This window comes from Taudactylus pleione, unplaced genomic scaffold, assembly GCF_031769625.1.
Source record: "Taudactylus pleione unplaced genomic scaffold, aTauple2 ptg001621l, whole genome shotgun sequence".
Classification (NCBI taxonomy): Eukaryota; Metazoa; Chordata; class Amphibia; order Anura; family Myobatrachidae; genus Taudactylus; species Taudactylus pleione.
This window is the reverse complement of record NW_028286018.1, coordinates 373412-399137: the sequence shown is the minus strand read 5'-3', so window position 1 is coordinate 399137 and position 25726 is coordinate 373412. Positions and strand designations below refer to the sequence as shown.

At 53.4% G+C, this 25726-nt stretch overlaps 1 protein-coding gene across 1 annotated transcript in view; it reads left to right on the top strand.

Moving 5' to 3' along the window:
• The first annotated feature begins 12616 nt into the window (after positions 1–12616).
• Positions 12617–25726, top strand: part of LOC148442098 (beta-1,4-N-acetylgalactosaminyltransferase 3-like) — a 137510-nt gene continuing 124400 nt past the window's right edge. Inside the window, exons 1-4 of the mRNA XM_088464235.1 lie at positions 12617–12721; positions 15025–15091; positions 23587–23715; positions 25517–25626. Of these exons, the coding sequence (XP_088320361.1) occupies positions 12617–12721; positions 15025–15091; positions 23587–23715; positions 25517–25626 (411 nt within the window). The remainder of the gene's footprint in view (positions 12722–15024; positions 15092–23586; positions 23716–25516; positions 25627–25726) is intronic.

Here is a 25726-nt window from a genome sequence, read left to right as displayed (position 1 = left end):
CTCTGTGCTCTGTGTGACTGGTGCACAGCTCTCCCTGACAGGACACTAGCCCCATCTCTGTGCTCTGTGTGACTGGTGCACAGCTCTCCCTGACAGGACACTAGCCCCATCTCTGTGCTCTGTGTGACCGGTGCACAGATCTCCCTGACAGGACACTAGCCCCATCTCTGTGCTCTGTGTGACTGGCGCACAACTCTCCCTGACAGGACACTAGCCCCATCTCTGTGCTCTGTGTGACTGGCTCACAGCTCTCCCTGACAGGAAACTAGCCCCATCTCTGTGCTCTGTTTCACTGGCGCACAGCTCTCCCTGACAGGACACTAGCGCCATCTCTGTTCTCTGTGTCACTGGCGCACAGATCTCCCTGACAGGACACTAGCCCCATATCTGTGCTCTGTGTGACTGGCGCACAGCTCTCCCTGACAGGACACTAGCCCCATCTCTGTGCTCTGTGTGACTGGTGCACAGATCTCCCTGACAGGACACTAGCCCCATCTCTGTGCTCTGTGTGACTGGTGCACAGATCTCCCTGACAGGACACTAGCCCCATCTCTGTGCTCTGTGTCACTGGTGCACAGCTCTCCCTGACAGGACACTAACCCCATCTCTGTGCTCTGTGTGACTGGTGCACAGATCTCCCTGACAGGACACTAGCCCCATCTCTGTGCTCTGTGTCACTGGTGCACAGCTCTCCCTGACAGGACACTAGCCCCATCTCTGTGCTCTGTGTGACTGGTGCACAGATCTCCCTGACAGGACACTAGCCCCATCTCTGTGCTCTGTGTCACTGGTGCACAGCTCTCCCTGACAGGACACTAGCCCCATCTCTGTGCTCTGTGTGACTGGTGCACAGCTCTCCCTGACAGGACACTAGCCCCATCTCTGTGCTCTGTGTGACTGGTGCACAGCTCTCCCTGACAGGACACTAGCCCCATCTCTGTGCTCTGTGTGACCGGTGCACAGATCTCCCTGACAGGACACTAGCCCCATCTCTGTGCTCTGTGTCACTGGTGCACAGCTCTCCCAGACAGGACACTAGCCCCATCTCTGTGCTCTGTGTCACTGGTGCACAGCTCTCCCAGACAGGACACTAGCCCCATCTCTGTGCTCTGTGTGACTGGTGCACAGCTCTCCCTGACAGGACACTAGCCCCATCTCTGTGCTCTGTGTGACCGGTGCACAGATCTCCCTGTCAGGACACTAGCCCCATCTCTGTGCTCTGTGTCACTGGTGCACAGCTCTCCCAGATAGGACACTAGCCCCATCTCTGTGCTCTGTGTGACTGGTGCACAGATCTCCCTGACAGGACACTAGCCCCATCTCTGTGCTCTGTGTGACTGGCGCACGGCTGTCCCTGACAGGACACTAGCCCCATCTCTGTGCTCTGTGTGACCGGTGCACAGCTCTCCCAGACAGGACACTAGCCCCATCTCTGTGCTCTGTGTGACTGGTGCACAGCTCTCCCTGACAGGACACTAGCCCCATCTCTGTGCTCTGTGTGACTGGTGCACAGCTCTCCCTGACAGGACACTAGCCCCATCTCTGTGCTCTGTGTGACTGGTGCACAGATCTCCCTGACAGGACACTAGCCCCATCTTTGTGCTCTGTGTGACTGGTGCACAGCTCTCCCAGACAGGACACTAGCCCCATCTCTGTGCTCTGTGTGACTGGTGCACAGCTCTCCCAGACAGGACACTAGCCCCATCTCTGTGCTCTGTGTGACTGGTGCACAGATCTCCCTGACAGGACACTAGCCCCAACTCTGTGCTCTGTGTGACTGGTGCACAGCTCTCCCTGACAGGACACTAGCCCCATCTCTGTGCTCTGTGTGACTGGTGCACAGCTCTCCCTGACAAGACACTAGCCCCATCTCTGTGCTCTGTGTGATTGGCGCACGGCTGTCCCTGACAGGACACTAGCCCCATCTCTGTGCTCTGTGTGACTGGTGTACAGCTCTCCCAGACAGGACACTAGCCCCATCTCTGTGCTCTGTGTGACTGGTGCACAGCTCTCCCTGACAGGACACTAGCCCCATCTCTGTGCTCTGTGTGACTGGTGCACAGCTCTCCCTGACAGGACACTAGCCCCATCTCTGTGCTCTGTGTGACTGGTGCACAGATCTCCATTACAGGACACTAGCCCCATCTTTGTGCTCTGTGTGACTGGTGCACAGCTCTCCCAGACAGGACACTAGCCCCATCTCTGTGCTCTGTGTGACTGGTGCACAGCTCTCCCAGACAGGACACTAGCCCCATCTCTGTGCTCTGTGTGACTGGTGCACAGCTCTCCCAGACAGGACACTAGCCCCATCTCTGTGCTCTGTGTGACTGGTGCACAGCTCTCCCAGACAGGACACTAGCCCCATCTCTGTTCTCTGTGTGACTGGTGCACAGATCTCCCTGACAGGACACTAGCCCCATCTCTGTGCTCTGTGTGACTGGTGCACAGATCTCCCTGACAGGACACTAGCCCCATCTCTGTGCTCTGTGTGACTGGCGCACGGCTGTCCCTGACAGGATACTAGCCCCATCTCTGTGCTCTGTGTGACTGGTGCACAGCTCTCCCAGACAGGACACTAGCCCCATCTCTGTGCTCTGTGTGACTGGTGCACAGATCTCCCTGACAGGACACTAGCCCCATCTCTGTGCTCTGTGTGACTGGTGCACAGATCTCCCTGACAGGACACTAGCCCCATCTTTGTGCTCTGTGTGACTGGTGCACAGCTCTCCCAGACAGGACACTAGCCCCATCTCTGTGCTCTGTGTGACTGGTGCACAGCTCTCCCAGACAGGACACTAGCCCCATCTCTGTGCTCTGTGTGACTGGTGCACAGCTCTCCCAGACAGGACACTAGCCCCATCTCTGTGCTCTGTGTGACTGGTGCACAGCTCTCCCAGACAGGACACTAGCCCCATCTCTGTGCTCTGTGTGACTGGTGCACAGATCTCCCTGACAGGACACTAGCCCCATCTCTGTGCTCTGTGTGACTGGCGCAGGGCTGTCCCTGACAGGACACTAGCCCCATCTCTGTGCTCTGTGTGACTGGTGCAGGGCTGTCCCTGACAGGACACTAGCCCCATCTCTGTGCTCTGTGTCACTGGCGCACAGCTCTCCCTGACAGGACACTAGCCCCATCTCTGTGCTCTGTGTCACTGGCGCACAGATCTCCCTGTCAGGACACTAGCCCCATCTCTGTGCTCTGTGTGACTGGTGCACAGATCTCCCTGACAGGACACTAGCCCCATGTCTGTGCTCTGTGTCACTGGTGCACAGCTCTCCCTGACAGAACACTAGCCCCATCTCTGTGCTCTGTGTGACAGGCGCACAGCTCTCCCTGACAGGACACTAGCCCCATCTCTGTGCTCTGTGTGACTGGTGCACAGATCTCCCTGACAGGACACTAGCCCCATCTCTGTGCTCTGTGTGACTGGTGCACAAATCTCCCTGACAGGACACTAGCCCCATCTCTGTGCTCTGTGTCACTGGTGCACAGCTCTCCCTGACAGGACACTAACCCCATCTCTGTGCTCTGTGTGACTGCTGCACAGCTCTCCCTGACAGGACACTAGCCCCATCTCTGTGCTCTGTGTCACTGGCGCACAGCTCTCCCTGACAGGACACTAGCCCCATCTCTGTGCTCTGTGTGACTGGTGCACAGATCTCCCTGACAGGACACTAGCCCCATCTCTGTGCTCTGTGTCACTGGTGCACAGATCTCCCTGACAGGACACTAGTCCCATCTCTGTGCTCTGTGTCACTGGTGCTCAGATCTCCCTGACAGGACACTAGCCCCATCTCTGTGCTCTGTGTCACTGGTGCACAGTTCTCCCTGACAGGACACTAGCCCCATCTGTGTGACTGGTGCACAGCTCTCCCTGACAGGACACTAGCCCCATCTCTGTGCTCTGTGTGACTGGTGCACAGCTCTTCCTGACAGGACACTAGCCCCATCTCTGTGCTCTGTGTCACTGGTGCACAGCTCTCCCTGACAGGACACTAGCCCCATCTCTGTGCTCTGTGTCACTGGCGCACAGCTCTCCATGACAGGACACTAGCCCCATCTCTGTGCTCTGTGTCACTGGCACACAGATCTCCCTGACAGGATACTAGCCCCATCTCTGTGCTCTGTGTCACTGGCGCACAGCTCTCCCTGACAGGACACTAGCCCCATCTCTGTGCTCTGTGTGACTGGTGCACAGATCTCCCTGACAGGACACTAGCCCCATCTCTGTGCTCTGTGTCACTGGTGCACAGATCTCCCTGACAGGACACTAGCCCCATCTCTGTGCTCTGTGTCACTGGTGCACAGATCTCCCTGACAGGACTCTAGCCCCATCTCTGTGCTCTGTGTGACTGGTGCTCAGATCTCCCTGACAGGACACTAGCCCCATCTCTGTGCTCTGTGTGACTGGTGCACAGCTCTTCCTGACAGGACACTAGCCCCATCTCTGTGCTCTGTGTCACTGGCGCACAGATCTCCCTGACAGGACACTAGCCCCATCTCTGTGCTCTGTGTGACTGGTGCACAGATCTCCCTGACAGGACACTAGCCCCATCTCTGTGCTCTGTGTGACTGGCGCACAGCTCTCCCTGACAGGACACTAGCCCCATCTCTGTGCTCTGTGTCACTGGCACACAGCTCTCCCTGACAGGACACTAGCCCCATCTCTGTGCTCTGTGTCACTGGCACACAGATCTCCCTGACAGGATACTAGCCCCATCTCTGTGCTCTGTGTCACTGGCGCACAGCTCTCCCTGACAGGACACTAGCCCCATCTCTGTGCTCTGTGTCACTGGCGCACAGCTCTCCCTGACAGGACACTAGCCCCATCTCTGTGCTCTGTGTCACTGGCGCACAGCTCTCCCTGACAGGACACTAGCCCCATCTCTGTGCTCTGTGTCACTGGCGCACAGCTCACCCTGACAGAACACTAGCCCCATCTCTGTGCTCTGTGTGACTGGCGCACAACTCTCCCTGACAGGACACTAGCCCCATCTCTGTGCTCTGTGTGACTGGCTCACAGCTCTCCCTGACAGGAAACTAGCCCCATCTCTGTGCTCTGTTTCACTGGCGCACAGCTCTCCCTGACAGGACACTAGCGCCATCTCTGTTCTCTGTGTCACTGGCGCACAGATCTCCCTGACAGGACACTAGCCCCATATCTGTGCTCTGTGTGACTGGCGCACAGCTCTCCCTGACAGGACACTAGCCCCATCTCTGTGCTCTGTGTGACTGGTGCACAGATCTCCCTGACAGGACACTAGCCCCATCTCTGTGCTCTGTGTGACTGGTGCACAGATCTCCCTGACAGGACACTAGCCCCATCTCTGTGCTCTGTGTCACTGGTGCACAGCTCTCCCTGACAGGACACTAACCCCATCTCTGTGCTCTGTGTGACTGGTGCACAGATCTCCCTGACAGGACACTAGCCCCATCTCTGTGCTCTGTGTCACTGGTGCACAGCTCTCCCTGACAGGACACTAGCCCCATCTCTGTGCTCTGTGTGACTGGTGCACAGATCTCCCTGACAGGACACTAGCCCCATCTCTGTGCTCTGTGTCACTGGTGCACAGCTCTCCCTGACAGGACACTAGCCCCATCTCTGTGCTCTGTGTGACTGGTGCACAGCTCTCCCTGACAGGACACTAGCCCCATCTCTGTGCTCTGTGTGACTGGTGCACAGCTCTCCCTGACAGGACACTAGCCCCATCTCTGTGCTCTGTGTGACCGGTGCACAGATCTCCCTGACAGGACACTAGCCCCATCTCTGTGCTCTGTGTCACTGGTGCACAGCTCTCCCAGACAGGACACTAGCCCCATCTCTGTGCTCTGTGTCACTGGTGCACAGCTCTCCCAGACAGGACACTAGCCCCATCTCTGTGCTCTGTGTGACTGGTGCACAGCTCTCCCTGACAGGACACTAGCCCCATCTCTGTGCTCTGTGTGACCGGTGCACAGATCTCCCTGTCAGGACACTAGCCCCATCTCTGTGCTCTGTGTCACTGGTGCACAGCTCTCCCAGATAGGACACTAGCCCCATCTCTGTGCTCTGTGTGACTGGTGCACAGATCTCCCTGACAGGACACTAGCCCCATCTCTGTGCTCTGTGTGACTGGCGCACGGCTGTCCCTGACAGGACACTAGCCCCATCTCTGTGCTCTGTGTGACCGGTGCACAGCTCTCCCAGACAGGACACTAGCCCCATCTCTGTGCTCTGTGTGACTGGTGCACAGCTCTCCCTGACAGGACACTAGCCCCATCTCTGTGCTCTGTGTGACTGGTGCACAGCTCTCCCTGACAGGACACTAGCCCCATCTCTGTGCTCTGTGTGACTGGTGCACAGATCTCCCTGACAGGACACTAGCCCCATCTTTGTGCTCTGTGTGACTGGTGCACAGCTCTCCCAGACAGGACACTAGCCCCATCTCTGTGCTCTGTGTGACTGGTGCACAGCTCTCCCAGACAGGACACTAGCCCCATCTCTGTGCTCTGTGTGACTGGTGCACAGATCTCCCTGACAGGACACTAGCCCCAACTCTGTGCTCTGTGTGACTGGTGCACAGCTCTCCCTGACAGGACACTAGCCCCATCTCTGTGCTCTGTGTGACTGGTGCACAGCTCTCCCTGACAGGACACTAGCCCCATCTCTGTGCTCTGTGTGATTGGCGCACGGCTGTCCCTGACAGGACACTAGCCCCATCTCTGTGCTCTGTGTGACTGGTGTACAGCTCTCCCAGACAGGACACTAGCCCCATCTCTGTGCTCTGTGTGACTGGTGCACAGCTCTCCCTGACAGGACACTAGCCCCATCTCTGTGCTCTGTGTGACTGGTGCACAGCTCTCCCTGACAGGACACTAGCCCCATCTCTGTGCTCTGTGTGACTGGTGCACAGATCTCCATGACAGGACACTAGCCCCATCTTTGTGCTCTGTGTGACTGGTGCACAGCTCTCCCAGACAGGACACTAGCCCCATCTCTGTGCTCTGTGTGACTGGTGCACAGCTCTCCCAGACAGGACACTAGCCCCATCTCTGTGCTCTGTGTGACTGGTGCACAGCTCTCCCAGACAGGACACTAGCCCCATCTCTGTTCTCTGTGTGACTGGTGCACAGATCTCCCTGACAGGACACTAGCCCCATCTCTGTTCTCTGTGTGACTGGTGCACAGATCTCCCTGACAGGACACTAGCCCCATCTCTGTGCTCTGTGTGACTGGCGCACGGCTGTCCCTGACAGGATACTAGCCCCATCTCTGTGCTCTGTGTGACTGGTGCACAGCTGTCCCAGACAGGACACTAGCCCCATCTCTGTGCTCTGTGTGACTGGTGCACAGATCTCCCTGACAGGACACTAGCCCCATCTCTGTGCTCTGTGTGACTGGTGCACAGATCTCCCTGACAGGACACTAGCCCCATCTTTGTGCTCTGTGTGACTGGTGCACAGCTCTCCCAGACAGGACACTAGCCCCATCTCTGTGCTCTGTGTGACTGGTGCACAGCTCTCCCAGACAGGACACTAGCCCCATCTCTGTGCTCTGTGTGACTGGTGCACAGCTCTCCCAGACAGGACACTAGCCCCATCTCTGTGCTCTGTGTGACTGGTGCACAGCTCTCCCAGACAGGACACTAGCCCCATCTCTGTGCTCTGTGTGACTGGTGCACAGATCTCCCTGACAGGACACTAGCCCCATCTCTGTGCTCTGTGTGACTGGCGCAGGGCTGTCCCTGACAGGACACTAGCCCCATCTCTGTGCTCTGTGTGACTGGTGCAGGGCTGTCCCTGACAGGACACTAGCCCCATCTTTGTGCTCTGTGTGACTGGCGCACGGCTGTCCCTGACAGGACACTAGCCCCATCTCTGTGCTCTGTGTGACTGGTGCACAGATCTCCCTGACAGGACACTAGCCCCATCTCTGTGCTCTGTGTGACTGGTGCACAGATCTCCCTGACAGGACACTAGCCCCATCTCTGTGCTCTGTGTGACTGGCGCACGGCTGTCCCTGACAGGACACTAGCCCCATCTCTGTGCTCTGTGTGACTGGTGCACAGCTCTCCCAGACAGGACACTAGCCCCATCTCTGTGCTCTGTGTGACTGGTGCACAGCTCTCCCTGTCAGGACACTAGCCCCATCTCTGTGCTCTGTGTGACTGGTGCACAGCTCTCCCTGACAGGACACTAGCCCCATCTCTGTGCTCTGTGTGACTGGTGCACAGATCTCCCTGACAGGACACTAGCCCCATCTCTGTGCTCTGTGTCACTGGTGCACAGATCTCCCAGACAGGACACTAGCCCCATCTCTGTGCTCTGTGTGACTGGTGCACAGATCTCCCTGACAGGACACTAGCCCCATCTCTGTGCTCTGTGTGACTGGCGCACGGCTGTCCCTGACAGGACACTAGCCCCATCTCTGTGCTCTGTGTGACTGGCGCACGGCTGTCCCTGACAGGACACTAGCCCCATCTCTGTGCTCTGTGTGACTGGCGCACAGATCTCCCTGACAGGACACTAGCCCCATCTCTGTGCTCTGTGTGACTGGTGCACAGATCTCCCTGACAGGACACTAGCCCCATCTCTGTGCTCTGTGTGACTGGTGCACAGATCTCCCTGACAGGACACTAGCCCCATCTCTGTGCTCTGTGTGACTGGTGCACAGCTCTCCCTGACAGGACACTAGCCCCATCTCTGTGCTCTGTGTCACTGGTGCACAGCTCTCCCTGACAGGACACTAGCCCCATCTCTGTGCTCTGTGTGACTGGTGCACAGATCTCCCTGACAGGACACTAGCCCCATCTCTGTGCTCTGTGTGACTGGTGCACAGCTCTCCCAGACAGGACACTAGCCCCATCTCTGTGCTCTGTGTGACTGGTGCACAGCTCTCCCTGACAGGACACTAGCCCCATCTCTGTGCTCTGTGTGACTGGTGCACAGATCTCCCTGACAGGACACTAGCCCCATCTCTGTGCTCTGTGTGACCGGTGCACAGATCTCCCTGTCAGGACACTAGCCCCATCTCTGTGCTCTGTGTGACTGGTGCACAGATCTCCCTGACAGGACACTAGCCCCATCTCTGTGCTCTGTGTGACTGGCGCACGGCTGTCCCTGACAGGACACTAGCCCCATCTCTGTGCTCTGTGTGACTGGTGCACAGCTCTCCCAGACAGGACACTAGCCCCATCTCTGTGCTCTGTGTGACTGGTGCACAGCTCTCCCTGACAGGACACTAGCCCCATCTCTGTGCTCTGTGTGACTGGTGCACAGCTCTCCCTGACAGGACACTAGCCCCATCTCTGTGCTCTGTGTGACTGGTGCACAGATCTCCCTGACAGGACACTAGCCCCATCTTTGTGCTCTGTGTGACTGGTGCACAGCTCTCCCAGACAGGACACTAGCCCCATCTCTGTGCTCTGTGTGACTGGTGCACAGCTCTCCCAGACAGGACACTAGCCCCATCTCTGTGCTCTGTGTGACTGGTGCACAGCTCTCCCTGACAGGACACTAGCCCCATCTCTGTGCTCTGTGTGACTTGTGCACAGCTCTCCCTGACAGGACACTAGCCCCAACTCTGTGCTCTGTGTGACTGGTGCACAGCTCTCCCTGACAGGACACTAGCCCCATCTCTGTGCTCTGTGTGACTGGCGCACGGCTGTCCCTGACAGGACACTAGCCCCATCTCTGTGCTCTGTGTGACTGGTGTACAGCTCTCCCAGACAGGACACTAGCCCCATCTCTGTGCTCTGTGTGACTGGTGCACAGCTCTCCCTGACAGGACACTAGCCCCATCTCTGTGCTCTGTGTGACTGGTGCACAGCTCTCCCTGACAGGACACTAGCCCCATCTCTGTGCTCTGTGTGACTGGTGCACAGATCTCCATGACAGGACACTAGCCCCATCTTTGTGCTCTGTGTGACTGGTGCACAGCTCTCCCAGACAGGACACTAGCCCCATCTCTGTGCTCTGTGTGACTGGTGCACAGCTCTCCCAGACAGGACACTAGCCCCATCTCTGTGCTCTGTGTGACTGGTGCACAGCTCTCCCAGACAGGACACTAGCCCCATCTCTGTGCTCTGTGTGACTGGTGCACAGCTCTCCCAGACAGGACACTAGCCCCATCTCTGTGCTCTGTGTGACTGGTGCACAGCTCTCCCAGACAGGACACTAGCCCCATCTCTGTTCTCTGTGTGACTGGTGCACAGATCTCCCTGACAGGACACTAGCCCCATCTCTGTGCTCTGTGTGACTGGTGCACAGATCTCCCTGACAGGACACTAGCCCCATCTCTGTGCTCTGTGTGACTGGCGCACGGCTGTCCCTGACAGGATACTAGCCCCATCTCTGTGCTCTGTGTGACTGGTGCACAGCTCTCCCAGACAGGACACTAGCCCCATCTCTGTGCTCTGTGTGACTGGTGCACAGATCTCCCTGACAGGACACTAGCCCCATCTCTGTGCTCTGTGTGACTTGTGCACAGATCTCCCTGACAGGACACTAGCCCCATCTTTGTGCTCTGTGTGACTGGTGCACAGCTCTCCCAGACAGGACACTAGCCCCATCTCTGTGCTCTGTGTGACTGGTGCACAGCTCTCCCAGACAGGACACTAGCCTCATCTCTGTGCTCTGTGTGACTGGTGCACAGCTCTCCCAGACAGGACACTAGCCCCATCTCTGTGCTCTGTGTGACTGGTGCACAGCTCTCCCAGACAGGACACTAGCCCCATCTCTGTGCTCTGTGTGACTGGTGCACAGATCTCCCTGACAGGACACTAGCCCCATCTCTGTGCTCTGTGTGACTGGTGCACAGATCTCCCTGACAGGACACTAGCCCCATCTCTGTGCTCTGTGTGACTGGCGCAGGGCTGTCCCTGACAGGACACTAGCCCCATCTCTGTGCTCTGTGTGACTGGCGCAGGGCTGTCCCTGACAGGACACTAGCCCCATCTCTGTGCTCTGTGTGACTGGCGCACGGCTGTCCCTGACAGGTGTGCCTCCCGCACATATTGACCACCGCTGGGCCTGTAAGACTAACTGAACTGGTTTATTCAGTCAAAGGGTGACAGGAATATTTGCATATATGTGTCAAAGGGTAAAAAGCCTGAGGAGGGTACTGCAGCAATACATTCTGGGTGGCGATAACAGAAGAAAGTAATAATAATTGAGAGAATATATATATTTATTTTTAATAAAGCAATTTTTGTTTCCAAGGATATATATAAATATATATATTTTTTCTATTTTAGCCATTTTTTAACAATTTATTGTAATTTAATTTCAGTTCAGCAGAACTGAAAGCACAGCTCTGGGCTTTTAGGGCCTGTTTCAGAGCCGCTCGTAAGCGGCCGCTCGTTCGTTCCGAGCGATGTTTGCACAACTGTGCATGCGTACGGATCGTAATACGCATGCGCGAACCAGTCAGTGCGGCCGTAAATCGTTTGTTCGCTAAATAGCGAATGCCTGCTATTTTGAGTGACAGAGGGAGGCGTATGTGGGTGGTAACAGGGGAAGGTGCTTGAAAACGGGGAGTGGAGATCCAAACGCAGGCGTGCTTAAAGGTCAAAACGGGCATTTTAAGGGAGTGCATAATTAATACAGCAGCGTCAATGACCACATCACTGGGTTATTTTATAGTCGAACTACTCGCAAGATTGTGGTAGGAAAAACCAACCACAAGAATAGCGAGCAGTTCATACGCTGGTCGATGTACTCGATTAATCTAATAAATAGCGGACATGACGTAGGATGCGAGCGGCCAGGGGGCGTAGTTTTCCAAAAAACGACCGCATGTTTTGTTAGCTCGTTCAGACCTAGAGGCGTGAACAAACCGCAAAGAGCGAACGGTTCATTTGAATAGCCACCCCTTTTTTCTGAATGAGCGAGCGCAAATAGCGTCCGGCTCTGAATGAGGGCCTTAGTTCCACTGTACGTCAGACGGGTCATGCCACCGGAGACTGGCCTCCCAAAGCGGTTAGGTGACCATTATAGCTCAGCCGTCTTGGCGAGATTTAATTGATTAATTACCTCAATAAGTGATTCTTAATGAATAGACTCAATGGTCACATTTTTTTTTTACTCTAGGATGCATTACACCTCACTGTGCTCTATCAATGAACGTTAGGGGTAAATTTACTAAAGTGAGAGTTTTTAGAAGTGAGTTTTAAAAGAGATGTTGCCCATAGCAACCAATCAGATTCTACTTAACATTTAAATAGCACCTTCTAGAAGATAATAGCATGATCACTTTTCACTCTGTCTGATAACACTGCTTAGTAAATAGACCCCCTCTGACTGACAAGGGGGGTGTCAGACATTGCTATGTGGAATGATGTACATGCACCCAGCTTGCTTACCAATAACATAAATACTGTAGGGAAGATTTCTTATTTTTTGTTTCAAAATTTATTTATTTTTTATAATTTTTTAAAAATGTTTAAATATCTTTCTTTAACAGCAGAACACAACATTATGGACAAATGTAGTGAGGAATAAGCTAACAGTTACCTAATACCTTCAGTGCCCAAGAATCACATATAACAAGTCTGTATAAGAAGTGCAACTAGGAAGACGCAGCTACAGTACAAGAGAGCAAACGCCGAGTGGTTAGGTGACGCCAGTCTCTTAACGATGTCTAATGGTAATTTCCTTCACAGGTTGTCAGCTGCTAAGAAATATTATTTTGAGCTGTTACATAAGCAGGATGACGCGGGCACAGACCACGTGGAGCTGGCGGTGAGTTGGGGGGGGGGGGTCTCTGATCTGTTAAGGGGTGGGGTTGGGGCTATTTCCCATTAGTGCGGGTCGTGACGTCACAATGGATGGAATAATGGGGACGGAGAAAAAGTTAATTCATTCATTGTTCAACCTTGGGCAAGTGCCTCATTCGGCCTAGTGCCAGCGCCATCCCTACAGTTTTCCACTATTGTGCATCTTACAGGGACTATGGTAGTGGTTACCGTCCAGCGTGTCTGACTCACTACTAGCAACTTACCAAGGGCTAATTGTCCGCTGCGCAGTGTAATAGCAGCTAAGGGCCTGCTTGCGCACAAGCACCTTAATGTGTCCTGAGGAGCAGGGGTTTTCGGAGCAATATGGCAGCGTCTGCAGAGGTACTGAGATTTGCAGGGTTGGACTGGCCCACAGGGATACAGGGAAAATCCCCAATGGGCCCCAGTACCTGATGGCCCCACCTCTTCTTCTAATGTCAGGTTTCAGACAGTCCTCCTGAATACATTGTTACTATATTACAGAGTCAGTTAGTTAGGTAAAGCAGGAACATGGATGAACAGACCATGCAGTGTGGTATCCATGCTGTATACGGGCTATGGACCTGATTCAGACCTGCACGCTAGATGCGTTCGCACGCTAGATGCGTATGCAAGGCATGCAATCGCACGGCAAGGCATTAGCACGCCCACTATTTCTTAGCGTGCAATCACATTGTGTATGCAGACGCCCACTTGCGCACGTCATATCCAGGAAGTGAATGCAACCATCAATAACATCGAGATGCGATCGCAGCACTTGTGGTTGACCATACCTTGCCGCAAGCATTGCGAGCGAATACCACCGAGTGACGTGTACTATGACGCTGCCTTTTAATAATGCACGCCTCTGCAACGGCGTTAAGACGCTCAGGCACGCCTGCATTCGCACCTCCACTCCCCCCATTTCTAGCGGCCAGCCCCTGTCACCACCCACAAACGGTGTCTATGCGCAGCGAGCGAACGCTTCCCAATCGCTCGCACTGGTTCGCACACGCGCATTGCGATGCGTACACATGCGCAGAATGCAAACAATCGGCTGGCTGCATGCGAGCACATCCTAGCGAGCGGGTCTGAATCAGGTCCTATGTCCACTATAATGGTTAGCCAAGCATCTGTGGTGGCTTGCCACACCCCTCTGGAGGCTGGCCACACCCCTCTGGAGGCTGGCCACACCCCTTAAGCATGATCCCCTATCACTGCCTTCCTCCGGTGGGCCCTTCACGCCCCAGACCAACACTGGAGGTTGCCTAATTAATGTCAGGTCGGCTGGGATGCGCCTTGTTGAAGGCAGCGATTCAGAAAAGTGACTTTCATTTGTGGAGCGACATTATCATAATACTTGTAGTTATTGTAATGAGTTTACAGGCGGAGAGGATACACACGAGAGGCCGCTGTCCCTCCGCACACCTCGGTTTTGTTACAGCCAGCGATTAATTATCAGGTCTTTTCCCGCTACTTTACGTGGGACCCATTACCTGCCTCCGCGTCGCACACCAGCAGGTATGAGCGCCTTCAGACGCGCACTTTGACCAGCGTAATAATAAATAATTCATCATACACGCAATGATTGAGGGTCTCATTCAGACCCGCTCGCAAGCGGGTCGATGTTGGGCTCTGCACAACATGGGGCTCACTACAAAATTGGCGGCTGTCGATGGTGATTGACAGCTCGCCCCATTCTGTAGGCGTGGCGGGGGGGCGGCTTCACAAACGGAGGCGTTCCCAAACGAACGCTTGCCGTTTGTGTGCGGCCCCACTGACATCACCAGTGATGTCAGTGGTGAGCTTCCGGCTCTATTAGAGCCGGAAGCTCTCTGGGGCTTGCGGCAGACGAGACCCTACCACAAGGGTCTTGTCGCAAGCCCCGATGGTCGTGATGGTCTTGACCATCGCGACCATAAACCTGGCCGCTCGCTAAAGCTGTGGGTGGTCACCCACAGCTATGTGAGCGGCCAGGAGGCCGGGTCTTTTTACAGATGCGGCCGCCCTCATTCAGAGCGAGCGCTCGCATTTTGTGAGCGGCTCTGAATGAGGTCCTGTGACTTTTACACAGTGAGGAGAATGTTCCACCTGCAGACACACATAGATGCGCTACTGGATTGTGTAAGGCGTCTCCCAAGGGCAGAATGTAGGCGGCCCTCAGAGACATCTCGTAGGACATAAGTGCTGACGCACTGCCACAAAACCAAGGGGCTTAGCACCGGACCTCCTGTGTGGTTTATGCGTATGTTCTATATATCTTGAACTAAACCTGTCTGTCTCTTGCAGTGGCGCCCATCGATACCCGACTCTCACTTCACGCTTATAGACTCACCGTTTCTGTCTCTTTTCTCTGGTAAGTTCCAAGCGTCAATTATCATGCAGCACAAACCTGGCGCAATTAATTCACGTTGGGCATCTCACTCCCTCTCTCCCTCGTGTGTGTCTCTATCTCTCTCCCATCTTCTTTCTCTCTCTCTCTCTTCCTCCATCTCTCTCTCTCTCCCTAACTTCCTTCATCTCTCTCTCTCTCCCTATCTTCCTCCATCTCTCTCTCTCTCTCTCTCTGTCTACCTCTCCCTCTTTGCCTCTCTTCCTCCATCCCTCTCTCTCTCTCTCTCTCTTCCTCCATCTCTCCCTCTCTCTCTCTCCCTATCTTCCTCCATCTCTCTCTCCCTCTTTGCCTCTCTTCCTCCATATCTCTCTCTCTCTCTCTCTCCCCCATCTCTCTCTCTCCCCCATCCCTCTCTCTCTCTCTCCCCCATCTCTCTCTCCCCCATCACTCTCTCTCTCCCAATCTTCCTCCATCTCTCTCTACCTCTCCCTCTTTGCCTCTCTTCTGCCATCTCTCTCTCTCTCTCTCTCGTCCTCCATCTCTCTCTCTCTCCCTAACTTCCTTCATCTCTCTCTCTCTCTCTCTCTCTCTCTCTCTCTCCCTATCTTCCTCCATCTCTCTCTCTCTGTCTACCTCTCCCTCTTTGCCTCTCTTCCTCCATCTCTCTCTCTCTCTCTCTTCCTCCATCTCTCTCTCTCCCTATCTTCCTCCATCTCTCTCTACCTCTCTCTCTTTGCCTCTCTTCCTTCATCTCTCTCTCTCTCTCTCCCCCCATCTCTCTCTCTCCCCATCTCTCTCTCTCCCCCCATCCCTCTCTCTCTCCCTCTTCCTCCATCTCTCCCTCTCTCTCTCTCTCTCTCTCCCTATCTTCCTCCATCTCTCTCTCCCTCTTTGCCTCTCTTCCTCCATCTCTCTCTCTCTCCCCATCTCTCTCTCTCTCCCCCATCTCTCTCTCTCCCCCATCCCTCTCTCTCTCTCTCTCTCTCTCTCTCTCCCCCATCTCTCTCTCCCCATCACTCTCTCTCTCTCCCCATCTCTCTCTCTCTCTCTCCCCATCACTCTCACCCTCTCTCTCTCCTCCATCTCTCTCTCTCTCCCTCATCACTCTCACCCTCTCTCTCTCTCTCTCTTCCTCCATCTCTCTCTCTCTCCCAATCTTCCTCCATCTCTCTCTACCTCTCCCTCTTTGCCTCTCTTCCGCCATCTCTCTCTCTCTTCCTCCATCTCTCTCTCTCTCCCTAACTTCCTTCATCTCTCTCTCTCCCTATCTTCCTCCATCTCTCTCTCTCTCTGTCTACCTCTCCCTCTTTGCCTCTCTTCCTCCATCTCTCTCTCTCTCTTCCTCCATCTCTCTCTCTCCCTATCTTCCTCCATCTCTCTCTACCTCTCTCTCTTTGCCTCTCTTCCTCCATCTCTCTCTCTCTCCCCCATCTCTCTCTCTCCCCATCTCTCTCTCTCCCCCCATCCCCCCCTCTCTCTCTCTCTCTCTCTCTCTCCCATCTCTCTCTCTCCCCCATCTCTCTCTCTCCCCCATCACTCTCACCCTCTCTCTCTCTCTCTCTTCCTCCATCTCTCTCTCTCTCCCTATCTTCCCCCATCTCTCTCTACCTCTCTTTGCCTCTCTTCCTCCATCTCTCTCTCTCTCTCCCCCATCTCTCTCTCTCTCCCCATCTCTCTCTCTCCCCCCATCCCTCTCTCTCTCTCTCCCCCATCTCTCTCTCCCCCATCACTCTCTCTCTCTCCCCCATCTCTCTCTCTCTCTCTCTCTCTCCCCATCACTCTCACCCTCTCTCTCTCCTCCATCTCTCTCTCTCTCTCTCTCCCTCATCACTCTCTCTCTCTCTCTCTCCCCCATCTCTCTTTCTCTCTCTCCCCCATCTCTCTCTCTCTCTCTCTCTCTCCCCCCCATCACTCTCACCCTCTCTCTCTCCTCCATCTCTCTCTCTCTCCCCCATCACTCTCTCTCTCTCTCTCTCTCTCCCCCATCACTCTCTCTCTCTCCCCTCCATATCTCTCTATCTCCCCCCACCACTCTCTCTCTCTCCCCCCATGTCTCTCTCTCTCTCTCCCCCTCTCTTCCTCCATCTGTCTCTCTCCTCCTCCATCTCTCTCTCTTTCCCCCCATCACTCTCTCTCTGATGTCAGCCATGGGGCGTTCCCACTTGGCACAAGTTTGCTGCCGGCGTGTCGTGGGCATTTAGCCGGAATTGTGGCCTATTCCTAGGTCAGTGTACACAAACATCCGGATATCTCGCACTAAGGATAGGGCTGGTGGTGTAAATGCTGGGAAGTATAGGGGCGGTGCAGCCGCACAGATCCGGTCGGCTCTAAGCAGCGACTATTTTCAAGCACGTGATATGATCGCTTGCGCACGACTCTGGTACCTTTTCCTCTTACCTGAATTTCTCCTGTGTCAGCATCATTCTATTCTCCTCTGGCAGAAACAAATGTCTAATAACCTGTATAGGGCCCACATGTTACCCCTATGTCCGTATACCAGCACATGGGATGCTGGCGCTTAGAATACCGGCACCGGATTCCCGACACCTGTCAGAATCCCAGTGCTGGAATTGGACCGCCGTCATCCTGTAGGTAAGCAGCTGGGTTGGGAGGAAGTTAGGGTTAGGCACTAGGGGGGAGGGTTAGGTTTAGGGTGCGGGGAGGGAGAGGTTAGATTTAGGCACTAGGGGGGGAGGGTTAGTGTTAGCAGTAGGGCAGGGCCAGATTAAGGCTTGTGGGGGCCCTGAGGCATCTAAGTTGTGGGAGCAAACCCCCCCCACATTACTTGCATTCTATTAAACACACGCATACTCACACACATGGGGCCTGATTCAGGCTCACTCGCAAGCGCTATGCGTTCGCAAGCGGGTCTATGGTGGGGCATTGCGCATTCGCGGCGTGCGCAATGCACGTGTGCAAGCCCTGGAGCGAGTGAGAAATTCAGGCTCACTACAAACGGGGCGGCAGTTGATGTTGATCGACAGCGTGCCCCGTTTTTTAGGCGAAGTGGGGGGGGTTGGCTGGACAAACGGAGGCGTTCCGTTTGTGGGCGGCTCTACTGACATCACGAGTGATGTCAGTAGTGAGCTTCCGGCTCTATTAGAGCCGGAAGCTCACTGGGGCTTGCGGCAGACGAGACCCTACCACAAGGGTCTCATCGCAAGCCCGATGGTCGGGACCATCGCGACCATCACCTGGCCGCTCGCTGTGGGTGGTCACCCACAGCTTAGCAAGCGGCCAGGAGGCCAGGCTATTTAAAACAAAGCGTCCGCCCTGATTCAGAGCGAGCGCTTGCATTTTGCGAGCGGCTCTGAATCAGGTCCATAATCACGTGATTTGCGTGTGACATGGGGGCGGGGCTTGCCATTTTAGCTCCGCCCCACTTCGACAGGTGCACTAGAGGTGGGGGCCACGGGACGACGGCCCCTGTCGCCCCCCCTTTTAATCCGGCCCTGCAGTAGGGAGTGGGGGAGGGTTAGGATACCGACCGTTGGTAACCTAACCCTGTCGGGATGCCAGCGTTGAGATTCTGACCGTACCCAACCTGGATACCGTACCCAACCTGATACATAGGGTTTTCCTATGAGACTAGAAGATAGGACACCTGGGAAAAGGTTGTATACAGTAAGCTCTGGGCGGTATGTCATTTGCTGCCAGGAGAGCAGTGTACAGTGCGTAATACCGCCAACCAGAGCCGTAACTAGACTTTTTGGTGCCCTGTGCCAGAATGAGCATTGACGCCCCCTCTATTTTTTAAACAGGGAGATAACACCCAGAAAAGGGCCATGGCCTCATGGGGAAGGGCCAGGGAAGAGATAGGGGAGGCCAGGAGATGCTGGGGATAAAGGATGAGGAAGCTACTAGTGAGAATAATAATAAACAGAAAATTGTAGGCCCAAACAGCGCCCACTGCCCTGCGGTGCCCTGTGCCACGGCACTGGTGGTCGTACTACCCTATTACGGCTCTACCGCCAATGTACTATTCCCTACTATCCCCCAAGGATTGCAAGTAGTTGTATTAGAATATACTATTTTAGGCATATCAGAAATTCTCCCAAAGGCGCCCACTCAGTTCCTCAGTGCCCAGTACCTCAGTGCTGTCAATGCCCAGTACCTCAGTGCTGTCAATGCCCAGTACCTCAGTGCTGTCAATGCCCAGTACCTCAGTGCTGTCAGTGCTCAGTACCTCAGTGCTGTTAGTACCTCAGTGCTGTCAATGCTCAGTACCTCCGTGCTGTCAGTGCTGTTAGTGCTTAGTACCTCAGAGCTGTCCTTCATATCGCCCAAGGATTGCGAGTAGATGAATTAGAATATACTGTATTAGGCATATCAGAAATACTCCCAAAGGGGCCCACTCAGTACTTTATTGCTGTCAGTGCCCAGTACCTCAGTGCTGTCAGTGCCCAGTACCTCAGTGATGTCAGTGCCCAGTACTTCAGTGATGTCAGTGCCCAGTACCTCAGTGATGTTAGTGCCCAGTACCTCAGTGATGTCAGTGCCCAGTACCTCAGTGCTGTCAGTGCCCAGTACCTCAGTGATGTCAGTGCCCAGTACTTCAGTGATGTCAGTGCCCAGTACCTCAGTGATGTTAGTGCCCAGTACCTCAGTGATGTCAGTGCCCAGTACCTCAGTGCTGTCAGTGCCCAGTACCTCACTGATGTCAGTGCCCAGTACCTCAGTGATGTTAGTGCCCAGTTCATCAGTGATTTTGGTGCCCAGTACGTCAGTGATTTCGGTGCCCAGTACATCAGTGCTGTCAGTGCTCAGTACCTCAGTGCTGTTACTGCTCAGTACCTTAGAGCTATTACTGCTCAGTGCTGTCAGTGCTCAGTACCTCAGTGCTGTTACTGCTCAGTACCTCAGTGCTGTTACTGCTCAGTACCTCAGTGCTGTTACTGCTCAGTACCTTAGAGCTATTACTGCTCATTGCTGTCAGTGCTCAGTACCTCAGTGCTGCAGAGCTCAGTACCTCACTGCTGGCAGTGTTCAGTGCTGTAGTGCTCAGTACCTCAGAGCTATCAGTGCTCAGTACGTCAGTGCTGTCAGTGCGTAATACCTCATTGCTCAGTGCTGTCAGTGCTCAGTACCTCAGTGCTGTCAGTGCTTAGTACCTCAGTGCTGTCAGTGCCTCAGTGCTGTCAGTGCTCAGTACCTCAGAGCTGTCACTGCTCAGTACGTCAGTGCTGTCAGTGCATAATACCTCATTGCTCAGTGCTGTCAGTGCTCAGTACCTCAGTGCTGTCAGTGCTTAGTACCTCAGTGCTGTCAGTGCCTCAGTGCTGTCAGTGCTCAGTACCTCAGAGCTGTCACTGCTCAGTACCTCAGTGCTGTCAGTGCTCAGTACCTCAGTGCTGTCAGTGCTCAATACCTCAGTGCTGTCAGTGCTTAGTACCTCAGTGCTGTCAGTGCTCAGTACCTCAGAGCTGTCACTGCTCAGTACCTCAGAGCTGTCACTGCTCAGTACCTCAGTGCTGTCACTGCTCAGTACCTCAGTGCTGTCAGTGCTTCGTACCTCAGTGCTGTCAGTGCTCAGTACCTCAGTGCTGTCAGTGCTCAGTTCCTCAGTGCTGTCAGTGCTCAGTACCTCAGACCTGTCAGTGCTCAGTACCTCAGAGCTGTCAGTGCTCAGTGCTGTCAGTGCTTAGTACCTCAGTGCTGTCAGTGCTCAGTTCCTCAGTGCTCAGTACCTCAGTGCTGTCAGTGCTCAGTACCTCAGTACTGTCAGTGCTCAGTTCCTCAGTGCTGTCAGTGCTCAGTACCTCAGTGCTGTCAGTGCTCAGTACCTCAGTACTGTCAGTGCTCAGTTCCTCAGTGCTGTCAGTGCTCAGTTCCTCAGTGCTCAGTACCTCAGTGCTGTCACTGCTCAGTACCTCAGTGCTGTCACTGCTCAGTACCTCAGTGCTGTCACTGCTCAGTACCTCAGTGCTGTCAGTGCTTAGTACCTTAGTGCTCAGTACCTCAGTGCTGTCAGTGCTCAGTACCCCAGAGCTGTCAGTGCTCAGTACCTCAGAGCTGTCAGTGCTCAGTACCTCAGTGCTGTCAGTGCTTAGTACCTCAGTGCTGTCACTGCTCAGTACCTCAGTGCTGTCAGTGCTCAGTTCCTCAGTGCTGTCAGTGCTCAGTTCCTCAGTGCTGTCAGTGCTTCGTACCTCAGTGCTGTCAGTGCTCAGTTCCTCAGTGCTGTCAGTGCTTCGTACCTCAGTGCTGTCAGTACCTCAGTGCTGTCAGTGCTCAGTTCCTCAGTGCTGTCAGTGCTCAGTACCTCAGAGCTGTCAGTGCTCAGTACCTCAGAGCTGTCAGTGCTCAGAACCTCAGTGCTGTCAGTGCTCAGTACCTCAGAGCTGTCAGTGCTCAGAACCTCAGTGCTGTCAGTGCTTAGTACCTCAGTGCTGTCAGTGCTCAGTTCCTCAGTGCTCAGTACCTCAGTGCTGTCAGTGCTCAGTACCTCAGTACTGTCAGTGCTCAGTTCCTCAGTGCTGTCAGTTCCTCAGTGCTCAGTACCTCAGTGCTGTCAGTGCTCAGTACCTCAGTACTGTCAGTGCTCAGTTCCTCAGTGCTGTCAGTGCTCAGTTCCTCAGTGCTCAGTACCTCAGTGCTGTCAGTGCTCAGTACCTCAGAGCTGTCAGTGCTCAGAACCTCAGTGCTGTCAGTGCTTATTACCTCAGTGCTGTCAGTGCTCGGTTCCTCAGTGCTCAGTACCTCAGTGCTGTCAGTGCTCAGTACCTCAGTACTGTCAGTGCTCAGTTCCTCAGTGCTGTCAGTGCTCAGTTCCTCAGTGCTCAGTACCTCAGTGCTGTCAGTGCTCAGTACCTCAGTACTGTCAGTGCTCAGTACCTCAGTGCTGTCAGTGCTCAGTACCTCAGAGCTGTCAGTGCTCAGTACCTCAGTGCTGTCAGTGCTTAGTACCTCAGTGCTGTCACTGCTCAGTACCTCAGTGCTGTCACTGCTCAGTTCCTCAATGCTCAGTACCTCAGTGCTGTCAGTGCTCAGTTCCTCAGTGCTCAGTACCTCAGTGCTGTCAGTGCTCAGTTCCTCAGTGCTCAGTACCTCAGTGCTGTCAGTGCTCAGTACCTCAGTACTGTCAGTGCTCAGTACCTCAGTGCTGTCAGTGCTTAGTACCTCAGTGCTGTCACTGCTCAGTACCTCAGTGCTGTCAGTGCTCAGTTCCTCAATGCTCAGTACCTCAGAGCTGTCAGTGCTCAGTTCCTCAATGCTCAGTACCTCAGTGCTGTCAGTGCTCAGTTCCTCAATGCTCAGTACCTCAGTGCTGTCAGTGCTCAGTACCTCAGTGCTGTCAGTACACCTTTGTAGAAACAATGGGCCTCATTCAGCGATGTACGCTATTCCGATGTTTACGCAGTTAAGCGATAATCTGCGATCTGCGCATGCATCTGAGTTGCACTGCGCATGCATCAAGCTACATTACCGTAGTCACTCGTAGCGACCACTTACTCATAGTGTGAGTGGAAGTCAGTGAGAGTGTGTGGTAGGTAACAGGGGAGCGGCAGCAAGGAACGCAGACGTGTTGTAATCCCGTACGCACTGGCTCAGTACACGCGGCCATTCTGCGCGACCACAGGGCTACTCAGCAGTCCGATCATCGAAGGTTGTGAGACCGGCGCTGCCTTTTCGTACACAGATGCTTGGATCTGCAAAGCCGCAGGCGGGAATCAAAATACAATCCTCGGCGTCTGCGACATTTTGCAAATTTATGCACAGCCGCTGCGTACAGGATCGCAGCGGCGATGACATCGGCATCCATCTCTGAATGAGGCCCAAAGACAGGTGTGTAATATACTCCTGCTGCTCCTCCAGGTCTGAATCCTGTCTCTGTGGAATAAGCTGAAGTCACACAGTCACTCATTGTTAGGATATTAATCCAACTAAATCCTGATATCCAATTGTGAGCAAATATAAATATTGTCACTGGAACAAATCCAGGTGGCTTCTATAGAGGTTTTGTGTTTCCCTTCCAAGTGACATAGAAAATTAGGGAGAACTTGATGTAATTTTATTTAGCGATCTCCTGTATCCTGTATGTACATTCCCCTCCCCAGCGTTTGTGGGTGGTTACAGGGGCTGGCCATTAAAAAGATGGGGAGTGGAAGTGAGAACGCCTGAGCGTCTTAACACCGTTTCAGAGGCTTGCATAATTAACAAGCAGCGTCATAGGACACGTCACCTGGTTGAATTTCACACTTGAAGTGCTGGCAGTGTTTGCGGTAAGGTATAGTCAACCTCAAGCGCTGCGAATACATCCGATGGTACCCGGTGTACCGATGGTTGCATACACTTCCTGGAGATGACGTGCGCAGGAGGGCGTATTAAGACAGGCCAGTGGGCGTCTGCATACACAAAGCGATCGCACGCCAAGACATAGTGGGCGTGCTTATGCCTTGCCGTGCGATCACCTGCCATGCCGTCACTTAGCCGAATTTGCATACGCTGGGAGCAGGCGTACGCATCTAGCGAGCAGGTCTGTATCGAGCCCTCAGTTCTTAGTCTTCTGTCTACAGATGAGTCTAACCTCCCCCTGGGCAACACGTCACAAATACCCCTGAGCAGAGCAAGTTACCACAGCCACGAGTTGGAGCAACACCCTGCAGATATGCTCAAAGCTGATCCTAGAGACGATTTCTATAAAGGTCAGTATGTCAATGGCTTTCTCCAATCTACCCTTCCATCCTGTCACGTCCTGGGGGCTAAAATGTGATCTGATAAAGTGGCAAATCATCTGATAAGCTCCATTGAATTTGTAAGGTCATCAATTGACCAGGAAGTGAAGAGACTAACGGCTTCATTTATCAACACGTTTTATAATTCACAATGAGTGATAAAATTATTTGCGTATGAGAATGGTGCTCCAGCCAATCAGCTCCCAAATGTCATCTGTTTCAAAAATGACAGTTGGGAGCTAATTGGTTGGAGCACCATTTATCATGCACAACAAGTTTTATTACTCATTGTGAATGATAAAACTCATTGACAAATAAGACCCTAGAGTAGATGCTGGTGACTACAGTAGAAGCTGGAGGTTAGACCAGAAGCAGGTCACTAGAGTAGAAGCTGGAGGCTAGACTAGAAGCTGGAGGCTAGAGGAGAAGCTGGAGACTAGAGAAGAAGCTGGAGACCAGAGTAAAAGCTGGATGTTAGAGGAGAAGCTGAAGACTAGAGTGGAAGCTGGAGACTAGAGTGGAAGCTGGAGACTAAAGTAAAAGCTGGAGGTTAGAGCAGAAACTGTAGACTAAGATAGAAGCTGGAGGCTAGAGTGGATGCTGGAGGCTAGAATGGAAGCTGGAGACTAGAGTAGAAGCTGGAGACTAGAGGAGAATCTGCATGCTAGACTGGAAGCTGGAGACTACACTTTAAGATGAAGACTAGACTTGAAGTTGGAGGCTAAAGTAGAAGCTGAAGGATATAGTAGAAGCTGGAGATTAGTCTGGAAGCTGGAGGCTAGAGTAGAGGCTGGAGGCTAAACTGGAAGCAGGAGACTAGAGTAGAAACTGTAGACTAGACTTTAAAATGAAGAATAATCTAGAAACTGCAATTTAGACTAGAATCTGGAGACAACTCTTTAAGCCAAAGACTAGATTGGAAACTGAAGACTAGATTAGAAATTGGAGACTAGAGTTACAATAGCTGGAGAATAGGCTGGAAGCTGAAGAATACACTGGAAGCTATAAACTAGAGTAGAAGCTGAATACTAAAGTTACAGTTACTGGAGACTAGACTTGAAGCCAGATACTAGCTTGGAAGCTGGAGAGTAGAGTAGAAGCTGGAACCTAGGGATACAGTAGCTAGATACTATACTAGGATCTAAAGACAAGACTATGAGCTTGAGACTAGATGATGGTTAGTCTTGGTTTTTGGTTTACCATCATAGAGCAACATGGGGAAAGTAAGCAGAATGAAGAAAGTAAGATACCTTCTCCATCACCTTGTCATTTTCCAGGTCTGGAAGTGTAGCTGAGGGACAGTCCCACTCCGGACATCCCAGAGGGGTTGTAGTGTAGAGGGAGGAGGTAAGCCATGTTTCTGTAAAGAAGAAATGAGTAAGAGCAACATGAAAAAAGAGGACATGCTAGTATGGAACGTGGGTGTGATCTTTGTTTCTACTTATGTAGTACGACGAGTCTGGTGGATGAAGGAAAACTAAAACATTTATGGGTGGCCATAGGAGAGCACTGGTGGGGATATACTAGTAGTGAGAAGAAGAAATAACATACTAGTGAGAGAAGACTTTGGAGGAAAATGTGGTGAAAGTGAGTAGGAGGAGGAGAGAAGTAAATTGAGAAGGTGCTTCGCAGACAGATGTGAGAGATATGGATGAGTGTGAATAATATCGGTTACTCAGGGCCAATGTAAATGTTGTAGGAAGATGTGTTTAATGCAGTGAATTCATGTTATTACGCTCCAGCTTTATCATGGTTATTCTCTGTGTTTCAGTCCCTCTCCTGCCTATGACCAGACTGCAGAGCGTCCTGCCCAGTTGCGCATACAAGCCCAGCTACCTGGTGGAAGGATACCCTCTAGAGCGCTACCAGGGACTGCAGTTTGTAAGTGACTATAGGAAGAGGAGAAACAAGAGAAGACACTGGTATAAGGAGGGGGCATCATGAAACGCGTGGGTGAGGTCACCGTGTGAGTCAGACGAGG